Source organism: Bubalus kerabau, chromosome 23 (genome assembly GCF_029407905.1).
Source record: "Bubalus kerabau isolate K-KA32 ecotype Philippines breed swamp buffalo chromosome 23, PCC_UOA_SB_1v2, whole genome shotgun sequence".
NCBI classification, from domain to species: domain Eukaryota; kingdom Metazoa; phylum Chordata; class Mammalia; order Artiodactyla; family Bovidae; genus Bubalus; species Bubalus kerabau.
Window position 1 is genome coordinate 36,295,741 of NC_073646.1, and position 19,012 is coordinate 36,314,752.

Here is a 19,012-nt window from a genome sequence, read left to right on the forward strand (position 1 = left end):
TTTTGGGGATGTGTGTGTGTGAATGGCCTCGCCTGGCCCTTTTGCTCATCAAATATCCACTGGATTATGAGGATCTTTCAGCTGGGGAGCAAGTCCCTTTCATCTTTGCACACACATTGTCCCCATACCCCATACACAAAAGCTGCTCCATAAATGCATGCCCGACTCTGTTTCCAGGCCTCAGCCCTCCTACCCCAGCAGCTCTACTAGAGCTGGGTTCACCCAGAGGAAGTAAAAGGAAAGGCAGAGCTGGCCAGCCCTGCGGCCGTTACCTCACGAGGTTGGCGCAGGGCCCAGGCCACCGGCAGCTCTGGTACACGCGCTGGACCACCGTCTCCGAGCCGTTCTGCACCTGGCAGGACACCGTCCGTGTCACCGTGTGATGGCACCAGTGCCTGTGGGGAGAGCAACAGTCGCATCAGTCCCGCCCGTTCCTGAGGCATCTGACTGCGGATCAAAAGGCTGTCCAAGGCCAGAAGGGGCCCCTCCACATGCCTGCAGGGCCACTGCTGCTGGGCAAGGGGTCCGCTGAGACCCTCTGCGTCGGTCAAAAGGAGTAGCCACACCCCGTAGCCATCAAGCTCCCCGCATCATTCCAGTCTTCCAACAACTCCGTGTGAAATCAGGATGGGGCTGTACCCCTGCCAGGAAATCCCCCTCTGGAAGGAAAACTGTCGAGGAGATGATTAGAACACACTGGAACGCGGGGCCATAGGGCCAATCACAGGATGGGCATGGGGCTGTGAAACTGTGGGAACCCAGCAGGGCCCCCCACCCAGGTCCTAAGAAAGGGGAAAGATCAGAGTCAGCCAACCCTAAGTGTAGGGGCAAAGAGTGGAGGCAGTCCGCAGAAGAGACAGCAGAGTGAGCAAAGGCAAGGAGCTGAGACACACCGTCGTGGGTTCAGAGATCTGCCTGTGGCCAGAAGAGTGGAGGAAGGGGAGGAGCCAGGAGACACCAAGAGGCCTGGAACCTGCCAGGCTAGAAGTGGGTCTCATCCTGACTTTGGTGGGAACCACTGAAAGACTCTGAGCTGTGGGCAATGATTCAGATGGCTCTGATTTCAGAAAAGCCCCTCTGGTGCAGTGTGTAAGAGCTGAGGAGGCCTGAGCTGGGACCCAGGGAGATGGGGGTGCAGAACATGTGCAAACAATATGGGGATTAGATCAAGATGGCAGACACCTCCCCCCTCCCATCTCCAGATCCTAGAAATTGAAAATCTAAAAGTAAGCCCCCCATGAAATCATCAAGATGGTGGCAGAGGAGGTCCCTTACTCAATACCCCCCAGTAACAATAATTTGGCAGTCGTCCTCAGACAAAAATGCCTTTGTGGGACCTTTGGGATTTTTGCAAACTATTTATTTGATAAGGACTGATATCAAAATATATAAGGAACTCATAAAACTCAATAGCAAAAATTAATAATAATCCAATAAAAATGGCCAAAGAATCTGAATAGACATTTTCCCAAAGAATACACATAGAATACATACAGATGGCCAACAGACACATGAAAAGGTGCTCAACATCAGTGTGTGAAAGTCGCTCGGTCAAGTCCGACTCTTTGTGAAAGGACCCCATGGACTATACAGTCCAGGGAATTCTCCATGGAAGAATCCTGGAGTCGGTAGCAGTTCCCTTCTCCAGGGGATCATCCCAACCCAGGTCTCCTGCATTGCAGGCAGATTCTTTACCGGGTGAGCCACCAGGGAAGTCAAAGAATACTGGAGTGGGTGGCCTATCCCTTTGCCAGGGTATCTTCCCAACCCAGGAATCGAACCGGGGTCTCCTGTATTGCAGCAGATTCTTTACCGGCTGAGCTACCAGGAAAGCCTCGTCAGGGAAATGCAAATCAAAATAAGATATCACCTCACACCTGTTAGGATGGCTATCAAAAAGACATGAGACAACAAGGGTTGTTGAAGGTGGAGAAAAAAGGGAACCATGGTACAGTATTGGTAGGAAGGTGAATTGGTGCACCCATTATGGCAGGTTCCGTAAAAAAATTAAAAATAGAATTATTATATGATCCAGGAATCTCACTTCTGGTTTATCTATCCAAAGGAAACAAAATCAGTATCCCAAAGAAATATCTGCGCCTCCACGTTCGTTGCAGCATTATTCACAATAGCCAAGATGGAAGCAACGAAACGTCCATCGACAGATAAATGGATAAAGAAAATGCAGCATATATACACAATAGAATGCAATTATTCAACCACAAGAAGAAAAGGAAACCTTACCATCTGTGACAACATGGATGACTCTAGAGGACATTATGCTAAGGGTATAAAGTCAGACAGAGAAAGACAAATCTGTATGATCTCATTTATAAGAAGAATCTGAAAATGCCAAACTCATAGAACCAGAGAGAACAGTGGTTGTCGGGGGAGAGGGGGATGGGAGAGATGGGGAGATGTTGGTCAAAGGATACAAAATTCCAGTTATAAGATGAATAAGTTCTGGGGATCTAGTGTACAGTTTAAATCTGTACAGGGTGATTATGGTTCATAATACCATACTGTACACTTGAAATTTGCTAAGAGAATAGATCTTCAGTGTTCTTACTTGTGTTCTTATACACAAAAAGAAGGTAGCTATGTGAAATGAGAGATGTGTTAATAATCCATGGTAATCATTTCACAATGTATATGCAATTAAATCATCACATTGTAAACCAAAAAAAAAAAAAAATCAAGTTGTACAATCTAAATAAACACTTTTTAAATTTGTCAATCAGAATTCTATAAAGCATATAATACAAATAAAAAAGTCCCTAGGAGCATTGGAAAACAAAAAGCAGTGGGACAGGTACTTTGAGGAATTTGAGGAGCTAAAAGCACCAGGAACTTAACTGAAGGAGGAAGCACAGACCAAAACACACAGGGAAGACTGGGTTCAAGGCGGGTGCACTGTAGGAGCAGCAAATGTGGCTAATGGGATAGGGGAGGGGCGCAGAGGCGACTGTCAGAGGACCACAGTAGAAGGAGCCAGACAGGCAGGACCAGGATTCCTTTCCTTGCTGGTGTCAAGAGTCAGGCATTGGTGTTACACAGATGAAGTAAGTTAGAAAGAGAAAAACAAATACGTATATTAACACATACATGTGGAATCTAGAAAAATGGTATACAGATGATCTTATCTGCAAAGCAGAAAAAGAGACACAGACATGGAGAACAAATATATGGATACCTACCAGGGGGGAAAGCAGGGGGCGGGGGTGGGGGAGGCATTGGGAGATTGGAATTGACACAAATACACTATTGCTGCTGTGTATGAAATAGATAACTAATGAAAACATACTGTAAAGCACGGGAACTCTAATGCACTGTGGTGACCTGAATGGGAAGGAAGTCCAGAGAGGAGGGGATAGACGTATAAATACGGCTGATTCATTTTGCTGTACAGTAGGAACTAACACAACATTGTAGAGCAATACTTCAATAAAAAATTAATTAACAAAAAAAAGAATCAGGCATTGAACTGTCCTGTTTCATGGCCCGTGTGATCAGAATGGATGCCTCAAAGGCAGATGACCTCCAGGAAAAACTGGGACTCTCTCAAGGTCAGACAGCTGAATTCTTGAACATTCTTTATCCTCTACCTATTCCACCAATCCACCAAGAGGCAAAGCAGCAATGAACAGAGAAACAGAAACAGCTAATGGAAAACCCCAAATGCCAAGAATTTCAAACTATTTAAGGAAAAAAGGCCAATACCCTGAAAGGCATGGACTCAACAGAGTATAAATCACAATTCAAGAAAAAAACAATGAATAGAGCAATTGGAGATGCTTCCTTATGGAGATGGTTGTCTCCAGTGTAATTAATGTCCTCAAGGAGACATAATTTTTCACACATAAGAAATACTATGAAATGAAAAAGTTAGATACCTTGGAAATGAAATATGACTGGGAAAAAAAGGCTCAACAGATGGGCTGAAAATTCAGAGCAGACAAATTAAGGAATGAGCTGATGAGTGGATGTGAGCCATGACCTCTCCAAGGATGCACTGCAGAGGGACACAGAGATGGAAAATGTGTGAGCAAAGGTGAGGTACCCAGAGGACAGACCAAGTTCCAACACACATCTATTAGGGGAGACCAGAGAGAGCACAGGAATGTATAGACTTGAAGCAATAATAAAGAATATTTCCCAGAGCTGAAGAAAGACATGAATTCTTTTGCATGTGTGAATAATTTTTTCATTTTAAAATATTTTTATTGAAGTACAATTGATTTACAATGTTTCAGGTGTACAGCAGAGTGATTCAGTGTTTTAAATATATATACATATACATACATATATGTTCTTTTTCAGATTCTTTTCCATTATAGATCATTACAAGATATTGAATATAGTTCCCTGTGCTATACAGTAGGTCTTTATTGTTTAGTTCATTTATGTATAGTAGTGTGTATCTGTTAATTCCAGATTCTTAATTTATCCCCCTCCCAACTTTCCCCTTTGATAACCACAAGTTTGTTTTCTATCTCTGTCAGTCTATTACTGTTTTGTTAAGAAGTTCATTTGTATATTTTAGATTCTACATATGAGTGATATCCTATGATATTTGTAAGACATGAGTTCTTAATTCGAAAGGGCCCACTGAGTGCTAAGCAAGATGAACAAAGAAATGAATGAAAATAGAGTACATGCAAAAGTGAATCAACAAAATCAAACACAGGCAAATCTAATACAGTTATGTAAAGTTTAAAAATAAAATAAAATTAAAAAAAAAAAATCAAATAGACAAAATTTAGATAATTATTATTGAGAAACAACAAAATACATAAGTAGACATTGAGAACAAGAAAAAAATTCCATATAGAGATTAGACACTGTAAATAAATATTGTGTCTGATTGTGACATCAAAATTTTTCAAAATCTCGACAACTGAACAATTTTCTAGGAAAATATATTGGCACCGTCAAAAATACCGTGAAAGAACATGAAAAAGGAGTCAAAAGTCGATCCCTTTCCCCAAAGGCACCAAGCAACCTGGTTCTGTCACCAGTCTACTGCATGACTGGAAGCAAGCCTCAGTGAAATAGAAAAGCCTACCTCCCAAGGTTATTGTGAGGATTAAATGAGCAGGTCCAGGCTACTGGTGTGTGAACGACATGGCACTACCTACCCCAAGGTGTCATGACTGATTAGCTGGCCACTTGAACCCCACAATGTTCATAAAAGTGTAAAAACTGTCCTTCCTATTTTTACAGATGGGAAAATATGTAGTGGGAGATGAATTCCCACTGCCCGTGACTCAAACTGGAGGCCGAGTTGGGAAGGGATTCCAGCTCTCCTGCCCAGGGTTGTACCTACACAATACAAACCACTGTCTCTGTCAGTTACTCAGGGAAACCGGGCCTGGACCCTTCCTCCATCTCTACCTGGGAGCATCAGCAAGAATCTTGAGGGTTGAACTGCTGCCCAATCCAAGGACCATGCTCCACCCTGAGAGTTGCCCCTGGCAATCTGGAACAAAGTCCAGCCATTCCTGGGTCAGCGCCTTCTATAGGGAAATGAGCTATGAATTGGAAAACATTTTCAAATGCCTCGATTCATCATCTCCAGACATTTGATCTTTTAATGGGCTGTAAATGGCTTCCCAAAACCAAAACCTGGCCAAAAACAACCAAGAAGGCAGGCAGAGACAAGGAAGGAGGGCTCCAGGTCTTTTCAGATGGAATTCTAAACCCTGTTCATCTCCAGGCTCCCGAGGTTCTGGGGAATCTTGGGAGGACACATTCTGCCCTCACATGGGGTCCCCCTTAGGATCCCCAAGTCCTGAGTATCACACCTATTTGGTGGGTGGCATCGCACCACCGCCCACCCTCACCCCCACCCCTGACCATGATGAGTGCACGATGGTGGGTGAACAAGGCTGTACGGGCTACAGAATGACTCCACCCAGAGACCAGCTTGACAGCGGAAGCACAACTCGTGACTACACCGGAAGGACTGGCCCAGGGGCACAGAATTCGGGAGGGGCAGGGCTGGTCTTCAAACTGCCTAGGAAGTGAGGGTGGTCTCAGCAGTCTCCATCAGGATCGGGGGAGGCTGGATGACTGGCATTATTTGGGGACATCATCTCAGCAATATCCGTTCATCATTGCCATCCACCCTCCAGTTGAGCTTTCGTGGAGGGTCCAGGAAGGGAAACTGATTCCCAGCTTTGGGCACAAATCTCTCCTCCAGGCTTGTTTCCTTAGGAGGTGAGGCCTGGGGCTACAGTCTATAGGGTCGCACAGAGTAGGACACGACTAAAGCGAATTAGCACGCACGCACGCGCACACACACATACCCCACCTCTGATGTGTGTTAGTCTCTCAGTCATGTCCGACTCTCTGTGACCCCATGGACTGTACCCCACCAGGCTCCTCTGTCCATGGGTATTCTCCAGGCAAGAATACTGGAGTGGGTTGCCATGCCCTCCTCCAGGGGATCTTCCCAACCCAGGGATCGAACCCAGGTCTCCCACATGGCAGGAGGATTCTTTACCATCTGTGCCACGGGGGAAGCCCAATCTACCCCTGATGGAGAAGAGCAATTGACTTGGCCCTGCTCCACCTGACCCCCAGAGGGGCCGCTCCCAAGCAGCTTTCGCCACGCTAAGTGTCTGGCTCTCTGATTTGGTGAATCGTTCAATCCTCCGTTGAGTCCTTTGGGAAAAACCAGCGCTAAATGGCTTTAGGAAACCATGTCATGATGAAACGGAGAGGTCTTTAGAACACCCCCAGCCCATGCCCTCCTTAACAGGACTAACCAACCCATCTCTGATGCTGTTTTACCTGGGAGATGCCACTGCCTCAGTCCTCCCCGCCTCAGCCCTGGGACCCCCTCCCCAAGCGACCTCTGAGCCCCAGTCCTGTCTGAGCTTTGCTTTGGGACCTGATCTCGCCTCCCCCACCGACCCCTGAGCCTGACCCAAGCCTGGGGGCATTGACAGTGCCCTCCTTCCCACAAGGACCACACGGTCTGCCCCCATGTCCCTGCCCCACGCTCTGCTCCACCCCCACGTGGCATCACCTTAATGCTTCCTCTTGAACCCCCAACATATGTGCCCCACTTGCATGGACACACCTCGTCACAGCCCATGGAACACCTCAAGATACACCACTGCAATCCGTCCACGACTGAGACCATCGCGCTCCCAACCCTTCTTGCTCCATCTTGGTGACCAGCTGCACTAAGCTTCAGGTCCCCTGACCCAGAATCCCCAGGGGAAGCTGCCCCACCCTCCACCTTCTCCCTCCCTCATGCTCCATGGCTGACCAGCCCTACATCGGGGAGTCCTGCCAGCACCCCGGCCCTGGGCCAAGGGTCCTGATTACCACAGTCCAGCCCCTGCTGGTCTGCCAGTCTCCCTGCAGTCTCTTCAAGGTGCCACCAGAGGGCGCTCCCTAAATCACAAATCTGGCCCAGTCACGTCCTCCCTGGAAACCCTTTATTAGCCCTTTATTATAACCCCCACGGTTCCCACCCACCTCCCCGGTGTTACCTTCAACCACGCTCCATCTTGCCATTTACCCTGTCACTCTGTCCTCCTTGGCATGCCATCCCACCTTCTTTCATTCAGCCAACTCTTACCCTACCAGCCTGCACTTAGGCTCCATCCCCTCGGGGAAGCCCCCTCTGATCCTCTGCCCCACAGGGCCCCCTGCCCGCCTCTATCTTAGCCTTCATTGTACCTGAGGACCACAGGCTCCCAAGGACAGTGGGCTCAGGGAAGGCCCTGTAAAGGTGTCCTCATCTATGTGACTCCAAGCTCCACATCCCAGAGGGACCCTTTCCCGTCCACATTCATTCACTCTTACCAAAAACTGCTTCTGCTCCCGTGGATGCAGCCACCCACCTCGAGGCTGGGGGTGTCCTGCTTCAGACCCTTCTCCACCTGGCCCTCACTGTTCTAACTACCTGATCACCCCCTGCCTGATCAATTCCAGGGGGGACCAATTCTGGGGGGCGGGGTTGCCTGCCAGCTGGGCTCAAGAAACTCTGTGAGAACTGAAGTTTGTAACCTGAAGGCCATGGCCAGATGGATGGGTGATTCGGATGATGCTGAGGCCACACTCATGACACAGAGCCCACAGGGCCTGGGGCTGGTCCCCAGAGAGTTTCGGGCAGAGGAGCCAGCTCCCAGCCCCTCCCAGGGGCAGAAAGAACAACTCTGGCCCAAACAGAGTCAGCCCAAGGGGCCTGAGCACACAGAGGACCTTCTCCTGCAGACACAGTCGGGCCCAGCCCCTCAAGACTGGTTTCATGACTGACAAAGCAGTTTCACACACTGTCATAGGCTGAGTTGTATCCCCACAAAATCGTATGCTGAAACCCTAACCCTAGTTATCTCAAAATCTGACTGTATTAGAGATAGGATCTTTTAAAGAGATAATTACATTAAAGTGAGGTCCTTACAGTGGGTTCTAATCCATATGACTGGTGCCTCTATAAAAAGAAGAAATATGTGATATGAACAGAGGGGGGGCTTCTCTGGTGACTCAGATGGTAAAGAATCTGCCTGCAATGCAGGAGACCCAGGTTTGATCCCTGGGTCAGGAAGACTCCCTGGAGAAGGGAACGGCAACCCACTCCAGTGTTCTTGCCTGGAGAACCCCATGGACAGAGGGGCCTGGCAGGCTACAGTCCACAGGGTCTCAAAGAGTCAGACACAACTGTTGACTTTCATGAACAGAGGGAAGATGACTGAAGACACAGGGAGAAGGTGGCCATCTGCAAGGCCTCAGGAGAAAGCACCTTTGCCAGCACCTTGATCTTGGACTTCCAGCTTCCAGAACCATAAGAAAAGTAATTTCTGTTGTTTTAGCTGCCCCTGTGAGGTACTTGGTTATGGCCATCCCGGTCAACTCACTCACATACATGACCTTGTTCAACTTCTCAACAAGTCTCAGGTAGGAATTCTACCAAGAAGGAACCCAGACTGCAGGGGAGATTCAAGGTCACACAGTGATAAGTGATCAGTGTAGGTTCTCTTTTTTTTTTAATTGAAATATAATTAACCTACAATACTATGTGTTTCTGGTGTACAACAGAGTGGTTCAATATTTCTACACCTCACAAAATGATCACCATAATAAGTGTCGTGACCATCTGTCACTATACAAAGTGTTCACAATACCATGGACTATATTCCCCGGACTGCACAGTCTATCCCCGAGATTCATTTATTTTGTAACTGTAAGTTTATCCCTTTTATCTTGGGTCTTGAAGGGCAGCCTTCTAATTCCAAACCTCATGCGGTGTCCACATGGCCATGAAGGACAGCGGAGAGTTAGCAAACACCGCATACTCCAGTAGGCCCTCAGGGGACCACCTCACACACCAAACAGCAGGCAGAGGGGCCAGCCCCCGCCTCTTGTGTGAAACCATCGGGACAACTGCCGAGGGCGATTCAGGCCACAACAGGGCTCACGGGGTGGGCTCCGAGCGGGTCCTGTCCCCTGCCCCTCCCCGCTGCGGTTACCTAATCAAGACCTCCTCACATAACCCTGGGCAGTCAGAACTTCTATCATGCCAGTTTTCCAGGTAAGGAAGCCAAGGCATATCCAAGGCCACCCAACAAGTCAACGGACAACCCAGATTCAAGCCCAGCCCTTTGCCACCTGGCTACCCTGCTGGCTTGACCTGAAGCTCACCCTGAGAGCCTGGGTCTCTGCATACAGGGTCTGTCCACCTGGGGCCGTGCTGCCAGGAGGGGACGGGGCCGCAGACCGTGATGGACGGAGGCAGCAGGGTGGGCGGGGGGCGGGCGTGGGCGTAGTGCTGCTGAAGGAAACTGCGGAAGCCCGGGAGTTGGCAGATGCAGAGGCCTAGGGCCTGGGAGGGAGTCGGGATCCAAGCTAGATCTCCCCAGCCCATAGCGAGGAGCCAAATCTAACAAGAGGAAACATGACCAGGCAAACGTGGAGTCCGGCACTGCGGGCCCCAAAACCCAGTGGACGAGCCCCAAATGGGGTGCAGTGGCTCTCGCCAACAATAAGTTCACTGTGAGTCAGCTGAGTGTGCGGTCTACAGCAAGCAAAGGCGATCTCAGGCCGTCTGAACAACAGAATAACGTCAAGAGCATCCCTGCTCGCCTCTGCACCGGCCCAAATACGGCGGACCCTGAGCCACACAGAGCCCCTCAATGCGGGGCCTTTAGCCCCAGGTGCTAGAAACACTGCCAGGGGTCATTCAGCCTCGGCTGCCCAGAACCACCTCCCCCAGGTCCCAGGTCTTGCCGGGGCCCTGTCCAGTGTCTGGTCCCTGCACGAGATGAAAGGCCCAGCCATATGGACCGCAGGACAAGTGGGAGGGCCATTGGAGGTACAGGGTCCACATCACAGCTCAACTTCTCCCTCTAACTCCTGCTTCTGCCCCACCCCACCCCCCGGCCCAGCTTCCACGGGCATCAATCTTAAGAGCCGCCCCCAATACACATCCTCCTTCTTGGACGCCATCTCAGAATCTGCTTCCTGGGGACTCTACCTGGTGTCTGCTGGAGCCTCAACAGGAGAGGAACATACTGAGAGGAGGTGCGCTGGGAGGAGAGGGCTGCCGGCCACTGTCCTGTGAGCAGGAGACGACAGGCTGGGAGCAAGGTGGGGCTGAGGACCCGTGAGCATCCATGGGAAGGCCACAGGTCAGAAGCCCACGATTTGGGGAGGGAGAGGGGAAGCCCATGCCCCTCGGATTCCCACCTGCCCTCTCCAGTAGGTGAGACCTGTTGGCAACAGATCATTCAGACATATTCAGATATATGGGCTTCCCTGGTAGTTCAGTTGGTAAAGAATCTGCCTGCAATGCAGGAGACCCGGGTTCAATCCCTGGGTCGTGAAGATCTTCTGGAGAAGGGAATGGCAACCAACTCCAGTATTCTTGCCTGGAGAATCCCTTGGACAGAGGAGCCTGGCAGTCTATAATCCATGGGGTTGCAGAGTCAGACTCGACTGAGTGACTAACACTTCAGATATATGAGCAGAAATAAGCTGAGGGCCACAGTGGGGTGGGGCAGCTTGGGAGCCCAACTCTCCCCCCAGAGATAAGTACAGGGGGGCCAGATGACCCTTGCTCGTGGGGCCACCATGGGCCCAGAGCAGGGTCAGAATATGGAGACCATCAGAAGATAGACTTCCACAGAGGCTGGGGAGGTGTCTGCTCCCAGAAGGGTGGGCCACGGTGCAATGAGCTGCCCATATGGTTGTAGTGGGTGCCCCGTCCTGGGAGGTGATGGGTGAGCAGAGGCAGGACACCCACTCAGTGGATGGAGAGTGAACATACACAGCTGGCCCTCAAAGAGCTTGGAGGAGATGCACCCTACTGGAAAAGGGGGGTAAGACACAGATTTTCAAACGAGATGGGAACCCAGTCAGTGGGATTCCAGGAGGACCAGCTGCTGGCAGAGGCCGGAAGCTGAACCCATTTGGGATAAACAGGCACAGTCCTTGAAAGCATCAGCCAAGGCCCCACAGAAGCCCCCTGAAATGGCCTTTACCACCTAGGTCGAAACTGGACCCATCCATGGGCCACCATGCGGCGTCTCGCAACAAAGTTAATCGACCAAGAAACCGGCTGACATTTCTCTCCATCTCTCATCTCTCATCCACCTAAACTACTGCCCAGAGTTAGGGCTTTGTTTATGTAAGCATCACTGAGTGTGTGTTACGCTAAGGCCTGATGGGTTTTCAGGGCACAAAAACCAATAGGAGTGTTTGGATAAGCAGATCAATTTGCCTGCATCTCCTCCCAATCGTTTTTACTGGAACTCTCCCTTTCGAGGCAACCCTGGGGAGGAATTTAAGTACATGTGAGGTCACTGACTTTCAGAGGGAAAGGATGCTGATCGGAAAGCCCCGTGGCAACTGACCAAATATTTCTGCAAGAAAGGAGCATGCTGGCACAGACTCCAGGGTGCCGAGTGGAGACTTTGAGGGGTAATTCGGATTTGTGGGCAGGTGGGGGGTGTGCTGGAGAGCCGGCAGACCCCAGGGATCTCGGCTGTGCTGCAGGCAGCCTCTGGGCTTCCTCCCACTCCATTATTGTCTGCACTTATCCTCTAGCACCTTCCACAGCAGGGAATTCTTGAGGCCTCCCCCACCAGAAAGGAGGCTGGAGAGAGCCCTGCATGGAACATCAGCTACTTAGGAGTTGAATTTCTCATTCAGAGGAGGGCAGCTAAGGGAGTATATGATTTGGCCGAGCCGACCGTGTGGTTTTTGAGCATTTATATCGATCCGCATCTACTCCCCTTAATGGGAGCACCAGAGTCAGCGAGTTGTGAGAAGATGGGGCCAAATGCGTTGTGTGGGATCAGCACTCCTGCACACGTTTCGGGGGACCACATGCTGAGACGCTCTCTGGCCACAAGGGCCGTCCCACCCACGACCAGCACTGGAACTGACCAGCACTTTTCCTGAGTGCCCACAGTGCGTCAACAAGGTGCTGTGCATTCGTTCTGGACCTCCCAATGGTCCTCGGTGTCCACAGGGGACCAGGCTGCATTTGGTCAGTGAGTGATCTCTGTGGAAAGTGGAGCTTTCTTGCGTCCAAGATCAGGACGGATCCAACAGTGTTTTTCTCAGAAGACATGGTCCTTTGTAGTCCTTCTGAAGGGCATCATCTCTCAAAACCACCTCCTGACTCAGATTCTGTGGGGACGGGCCCAGGAACAGGCAGGTGTAATGGGTTCGCAGGTGATGCTGAGTAGGAAGGAGTGGCACTAATGAGAAAGTCTTCTTTCTCCCCCAGGTCTCTTTCCTAGGTTGGAGAGACTCGTATTGGCCCAGCTTCTTCACCCACGCCAGGCCCCAGTAGATCTAGTTGCTTTGGGTCAGATGCTCACTCCTAGGTGGCTGTAGGGGAGGGAGAGTCACATGGTACAAAACAAGGGGGCCCAGGACCCCTGCAGCAGGTACTCTGGGGAACTGTGGCCTTTAGAACAGACTGTGAGACAGGCCGGCCCAAGCTGACCTCTCATAGATGACACGTGCGTCCCCAATAATCATCTCCTCCTCCTCCTCCTCCTACCTTAGGCATAGACCTCTGGGTTTCTTCAGACTCTGGGCATCAGTAAGAAAAGTAGGCAAAATCATAGTCTCCTTGGTTGAGGCACAGGCAAGTTCACCCAGTTCTGGTCAATGACAAGAGGAAGTGGGCTAAAGGGCTTCTGGAAAACATTATCCCCCATGGGAGAAAGCAGGGAGTGCAAGAAAGGAAGCTCATCCTTATTTCTAGACAGAGTTGTATGAGAATGTGATGTCTGGAGCTGTGGCAGCCATATTAGAGCCATGAGGAAAGACAGCCCGGGGAAGGTAGAGTGAAGGACAGGGCCCTTGAGCATGTGATGCTCTTGAATCAGCTAACCTTGGAGCCACCCACTTCCTAACATGCAAAATATTAAATTCCCTTGTTATGTGCGCCCATACCAGTAGGTTTTTACAACCATCTAAAAGTAACCTAATGGAAACCTGCCATCAAACAACACTGTTGAGACACAAGACTGTGAGACCAGGAGGCCCCGTTTGTGTTCGACCTGCACCACTTACCACCTGCATGACCTTGAGCAAGTCTCAACTTCAGAGTCTTAGTTTCTCATCTGAAAATGGGAGCCCACCTTCCAAGGACTGCCAGAAGTCTCAAGAGAAATAACATCTGTATGAATGTAACCTGCAGACTGCAAACCTCTAGGGAGATAATAGGCGTTACTTTCAAACTATAAAGATTTACTTCATAATATAAATCACGGTCCTGAACTAGCTTGATCTCTTCTGGGATGAAAGAGGACTTTGCTCTTTACCCTGTGGTATCTGCATTTTTAAAATATTTATGTACTTATTTTTTGGCTGTGCTGAGTTTTCGTTGTAGCACATGGACTTAGTTGCCCTTCGGCATGCGGGATCTTATTTCCCCGACCAAGGAGCGAACCCGCGTCCCTGCTTTGGAAGACAAATCCTTTTTGTTTTTTTAACTTCCTATTTTGTATTGAGGTAGAGCCGATTAACAAACAATATCGCGATAGGTTCAGGTGAACAGTGAAGGGACTCAGCCATACATATACACGTATCCACTCTCCCCCAAACTCCTCTCCCGTCGGAAGGTGAATTCTTAACCACTGAACCAGCAGGGAAGTCCCTGGAATCTGCATCTTTTTTCCTCCACTAGATGATGAACAGTCTCAGAGGCTGTGTCTGGGGCTGTGAGGGTTACATTGCTGTGGCTTGACCAACCTTGGTTTGGGGTCTTAGGATCCCTGGGATGTAAATGCTTCACTTCCATAAACATCAGCGTAGCACGTGCCCCAAGGTTCCCACAGCTGAGTGCCAACCACGGTGCTGACTCTGCCTGGTGGGCCCAGGCGGGCATCACTCACAGATCCCACCAATGTCCATGGAGCCCCTGCCTCATGCAGGGTCCCCCGATGAGCTGTGTGTGGCCCTGCGCGCTGCAGGATGCAGAAAATGCCCAGGTCCTGGGGAATCAGGAGAGTCAGGCTACAGGCCTGGTTCTGCTCCATCTTGCTGAACAGGCTTCATGGCATCCGAGCCTCTGTGACCTCCTTTATAAAATGGGAATAATAACATGCTACCCGGGATCCACAAAAAATAAACGAATGCGAGAGCCGTTTGTCACTTGCTAAGGACCATCAGTGATACTGACTGCCATGGTTATTATCGCCATCAGGTATGGCCAGTGGCCATACAGCAGACTGCTGGGGAGATGTGGGGGGTGCAAACTCACTGGAGCATTCCCTGACAGCCCAGCCCCTTGGAACTCAAGAGTGCCCATCTCTGAGAATCCCTGCTGCAACGTTCAGGGGGAGGAATGGCACCCCACGAGGAAGGGGACACATGGAAAGCCCACCTCTCCTCAGCCCCCACCACTGTGCTGGAAGGTTCTTGCACTTGGTGACGCAGTCGGGATGTGGTTTAGGTGTGTTTCCTGGACAGCGTCTTGCTATGGACTTAGATGGAGCATTATGAAAGCTTTGTACCCCCAAGAAGTTTTGCGAAGATCATCCTGTCCCTACCCCGACTCTTTACAGGTGAGAAGAGAAGGGAAGGACCCAAGGTAGATGGCAAGCTGGTGGCAGAGTCCAGACAAAAGCCAGGACTCCTGTTTTTAATTTTCTCCCATCCTCCTACAATCAGCCAGGCGAGTGGTTCCCAGTGTTCACTTGAGGAAAAAAAAGCTGATAAGAATCTGAAGAATGTGACGGCTGAAAGGGACTGACTGTGGAATCTAGCATTTGATACCCGCCCGAGGATCACACACAATCACGACCAAGCGACTCTTCCGTGAACCAAACACCTTCTGGACCTGCGTCCATTTCCAAAGGAACAGGGTTCCAGCTCTCAACACCGGGCCCAGCTGGGTGGCCCATGACACCCCAGAATCCTGCAGCTGTGGGAGCCTCTAAGGGCTTCCTCAATTCCCCTGCAAAGGGCAGAATTCGGGAGAATGAACGGCGCCTTCCGAATTAAATCCTGCTGTTTGTGAACTCTGCCTTTTCTTTGGGATCCCCACTTCTCAAACCTGTCTTTGCTTCCTAACCTCTTAGCAGTCTCTTGCTCTTAGCACCCTTCACTGGCAGCTCATCAACCCCTCCAGCAGGTATCAGGGAAACATGGGTTAAAACCGATAGATCCTGCACTTTTCATCCAAGACAAGCCAGTGGGTTATAGGGACCTTCCTCACAGGAGCTTCCAGAGCCCTGAACTAGGGGTCCAGCTGCAGGAATTGCCGTGTGACTTTGTTCGGACCCCATTCCTCTCTGGGCCGCCACCTCCTCCTCAGCAGCAGATGGAACAGACAAGACAGTATCAGAGCTGGGGGACTGTTATCAAGACCATTACCCTCCACCTCGGCAGAAGGGCCCAAGAAACATTGCACCTCGCTAGAAGTCAGACAGCCGGGAAACCAGACTGGCCCAGTGAGGTCCCACGTCCTCCAGCCGGCCAGGGCCAGGCTTCTGCCGCCCACGGGGCTGGCGGTGTCGGGGAAAGCCTTGCCCTACACCCTCTCCGGGCAGGTAGTTCTGCAAACACCTGCGTTTGCAGAATCGTCCCCCAGCCAGGGGCTCGGGGAGAATTTCCAGCAAAGCGCGTGTGAGGCACGTCAGGTGAGCTGCTGTCCACCTGCCCCATCTAACAGGCACTCTGAGCTCCTGATGCCGGATCTAAGCCATTTGGTCCATTCACACTTACTAAGCTCTCTCCTGGCACTGGCCCCTGACACGGTCACTGGCTGACGGAGCAGGAAAGGAGACTTGCAACCTGGGAGGAGGACACAGAATCACAGAAATAGGAGGCAGGTGATGAGAACAGGTGAGGACCTGGGATGCCCTGAGGAGGAGATGCCTGGCTCTGCCCGGGAGAGACGGGAAGGTCAACCCCCTCTCCTCACCCCACACCACCACTCTGATCCCCTCGAACCATGCCCACCTGGGCAGGGGCCCTCCTGCAGGTGGCAGTTCAGTCTTCCCTGGTCCCCCCACCCCATGATGTTCTACTGGCCTCCCCTTCCCCTCCTCTCCTTCCCCCCCACCGCAGGCTACCCACCTCCCAATCCACGGAGAATGCTGAGCCCCCAGATGTGCACTCCTTAGGCTTTTCCCCCAGCCTCCTCCAGGCTTACCTGCTCATCCTCCCCCTCCCACTCACCAGGAAGAGGTGGCCTCTCCGCCTCTCAGCTCACTGGGATCAGGAGGCCATGCCAGCTGTCCCCCCACCTCCCAAGCCCCATATAGTCCAGGCTTTCACGTCCATCCTCCACTGGATCTTTGTCCAGCAACCCACACTCTCCAGCCTCTCACATCAGATCCCGGTCCCCGCGCCCAGGCTCGCCCTTCTCTCTCCTCCACTTCTTCGGGGCCACAGTTCTCAAAAGAGGAGTCCACATGCCCCGGCCTCCCGAGTCTCTACTCCAGACTCTCTGAGCCCCATCAACGCCTCCTCTTCCTCCTTCCTCTCTGAACCTCATCTAGGCGTTGGGGTCCCCCAGGTCCCATGAACCCTTCCCGCTCCCTCTATGCCCGCCTTGAGGGAGCTCGTCCACTCCAGGTGTCTACAGGGAAGGCCCCCAGTCATCTTCTCCAGGCTGCGCAGGCACTGCACTGTCCCCAAGCTCAAAAGCGAACTCAGCGTCCTGCACACCAAACTGGCTCCCCTTCCCCATGACTCAGCCCTCGGCCCTTTGCTCAGCAAATGTCCCCAGCATCTCCGCCACCGCGCCTGCACCAGGGCTTTATGCCGTCTCCTTAGCACCCACTGGGCCTCCCCTTCTCACTCCTGCTGCCACTGGTCCCGGCCTCATGGTCCCTCCCAGGACACAATTTGGCTTCCTCCAGCGCCCCCCACCCCCACACCAGGGCGGGAAATGATCCTTAGCATCCAGCATCAGCATAAGTCAGGCCCGAGGAGTGTTCGTGAGGAGGACGGGCATTTGCAAAAGCCTGGAGGTTCTAGAACTGCCAGAGAAACAGCTGCGTGGGGCTGGAGGGGCCATGCAGTTCCAGCCTTGGCCTGAGGACAGGGGAGCCCTCGGAACAGTCTGTAAGCCAGGGCAGGATGTGAACACAGCTAAGTTCCAGAAGGTTTTCTCCAGCAGCCCCTGTGTGCACAACCCCAGGGCCGAGACCCCACCCCAAGGCGGCAGCCTCCGGAGAAGCCAGGTGGAAGGCAATCCCTCGGCCCTGCTTTGTTCTCCGCTGTGTTTGAAGGCAGATGTCCCTCTCATTGGGCAGCCCACCTTCCCCTCACCTTTCCTCTCTCGTGCCGCTGCTCTGCCCAAGTCCTCCAGGCACCGCAGGGTCGGCCACAAAAAAAGAGACAGGATCACAGGAGAAGAACTGCCTCTGTCCCCTGGCACCCGGCAGAGAGATGCTCTTTCAAGTTCTTGGTTTGTTTCTGCAGAGCTATTCCCCCACTGTCCTGCTGATGAAAGGCCTTTCCTCCCAGGAACCTCTGCAGACAGGCAATTCCCACGGAGCCCCCCAGGAGGGCCCGTCCATCTGCACCTTGTCTGTCCCGGGAGTATGGGCGCAGGGCTGGCCCGGCTAATGCAGTCCTACAGGTGGGCTTCACCATGAGATCGCGACAGAAAATTAAAGCCATCACAAGCTGCAGGATGCTATGAAGCCACCCACCCAGCAGTCGGTCACACGAGACAAAGCTGAAAACTAATGACTTGCAGTCTTCCTGCTAGAAAGGTTTCTTTTCATCAGGTCTGTGGTGGGATGGCTGAGCTTTTGGTTAGAATTCCTCGGAATAAGGGTTTCTCCTCTCCAGAAGAGACTTCACAACAGGACACTGGGGATCAAATGATGGCGAGGCCTGCAGACCCACTGCTTTTCTTTCCTCTAACCCATTTTATTGAGGTATGATGGACATATGAAAAGCTGTATGTATCTAATGGATACAACTTGATGAATTCAGAGACAAGTATACGCTAGGGAAACGATCACTACAATCTCTGCCACAGATACATCCATCACTTCTTCCTGTGCCTCAGTTTCCCTACCTAAAAAATGGAGATAATACCAGCACCTAACCTGTGGATCTTTCCAGACAGTGCTGGTAGTAAAGAAGCCGCCTGTCAATGCAGGAGACGTAAGAAGATACAGGCTTGGTTCCTGGGTCGGGAAGATCCCCTGGAGGAGGGCATGGCAACCCACTCCTATATTCTTGCCTGGAAAATCCCCATGGACAGATAAGCCGGGTGGGCTACAGTCCATGGGGTCGCAAAGAGTTGGACACAACTGAAGCGACTTAGCACAGCACAGCCTGTAGGTCACTGTGGGGAATAAATGAGTTGATACACAGGTAGAAGATCAGCTGGCACAGAATAAGCACAAATGAAGGTTTTGCCATTGTAACTGGTCGTCGAGGATGTCCCAGGAACTGCAGTGGGCAGGAGAGACCGTGTCTAAGCTCTCGGGCCTCCAGAATTGGGTCCAAATGCAGAGACGGCTCCCTGCCCCAGAGAGCCTTAGAGGAGACCTGCAGAGCACTGCCG

General features: G+C 51.4%; 1 protein-coding gene across 1 annotated transcript in view; it reads right to left on the reverse strand.

The window, feature by feature from the left end:
- COL26A1 (collagen type XXVI alpha 1 chain) overlaps positions 1 to 19,012 on the reverse strand; it is a 160,590-nt gene that overhangs the window by 120,222 nt on the left and 21,356 nt on the right. Inside the window, exon 2 of the mRNA XM_055561519.1 lies at positions 273 to 395. Within this exon, the coding sequence (XP_055417494.1) occupies positions 273 to 395 (123 nt within the window). The remainder of the gene's footprint in view (positions 1 to 272; positions 396 to 19,012) is intronic.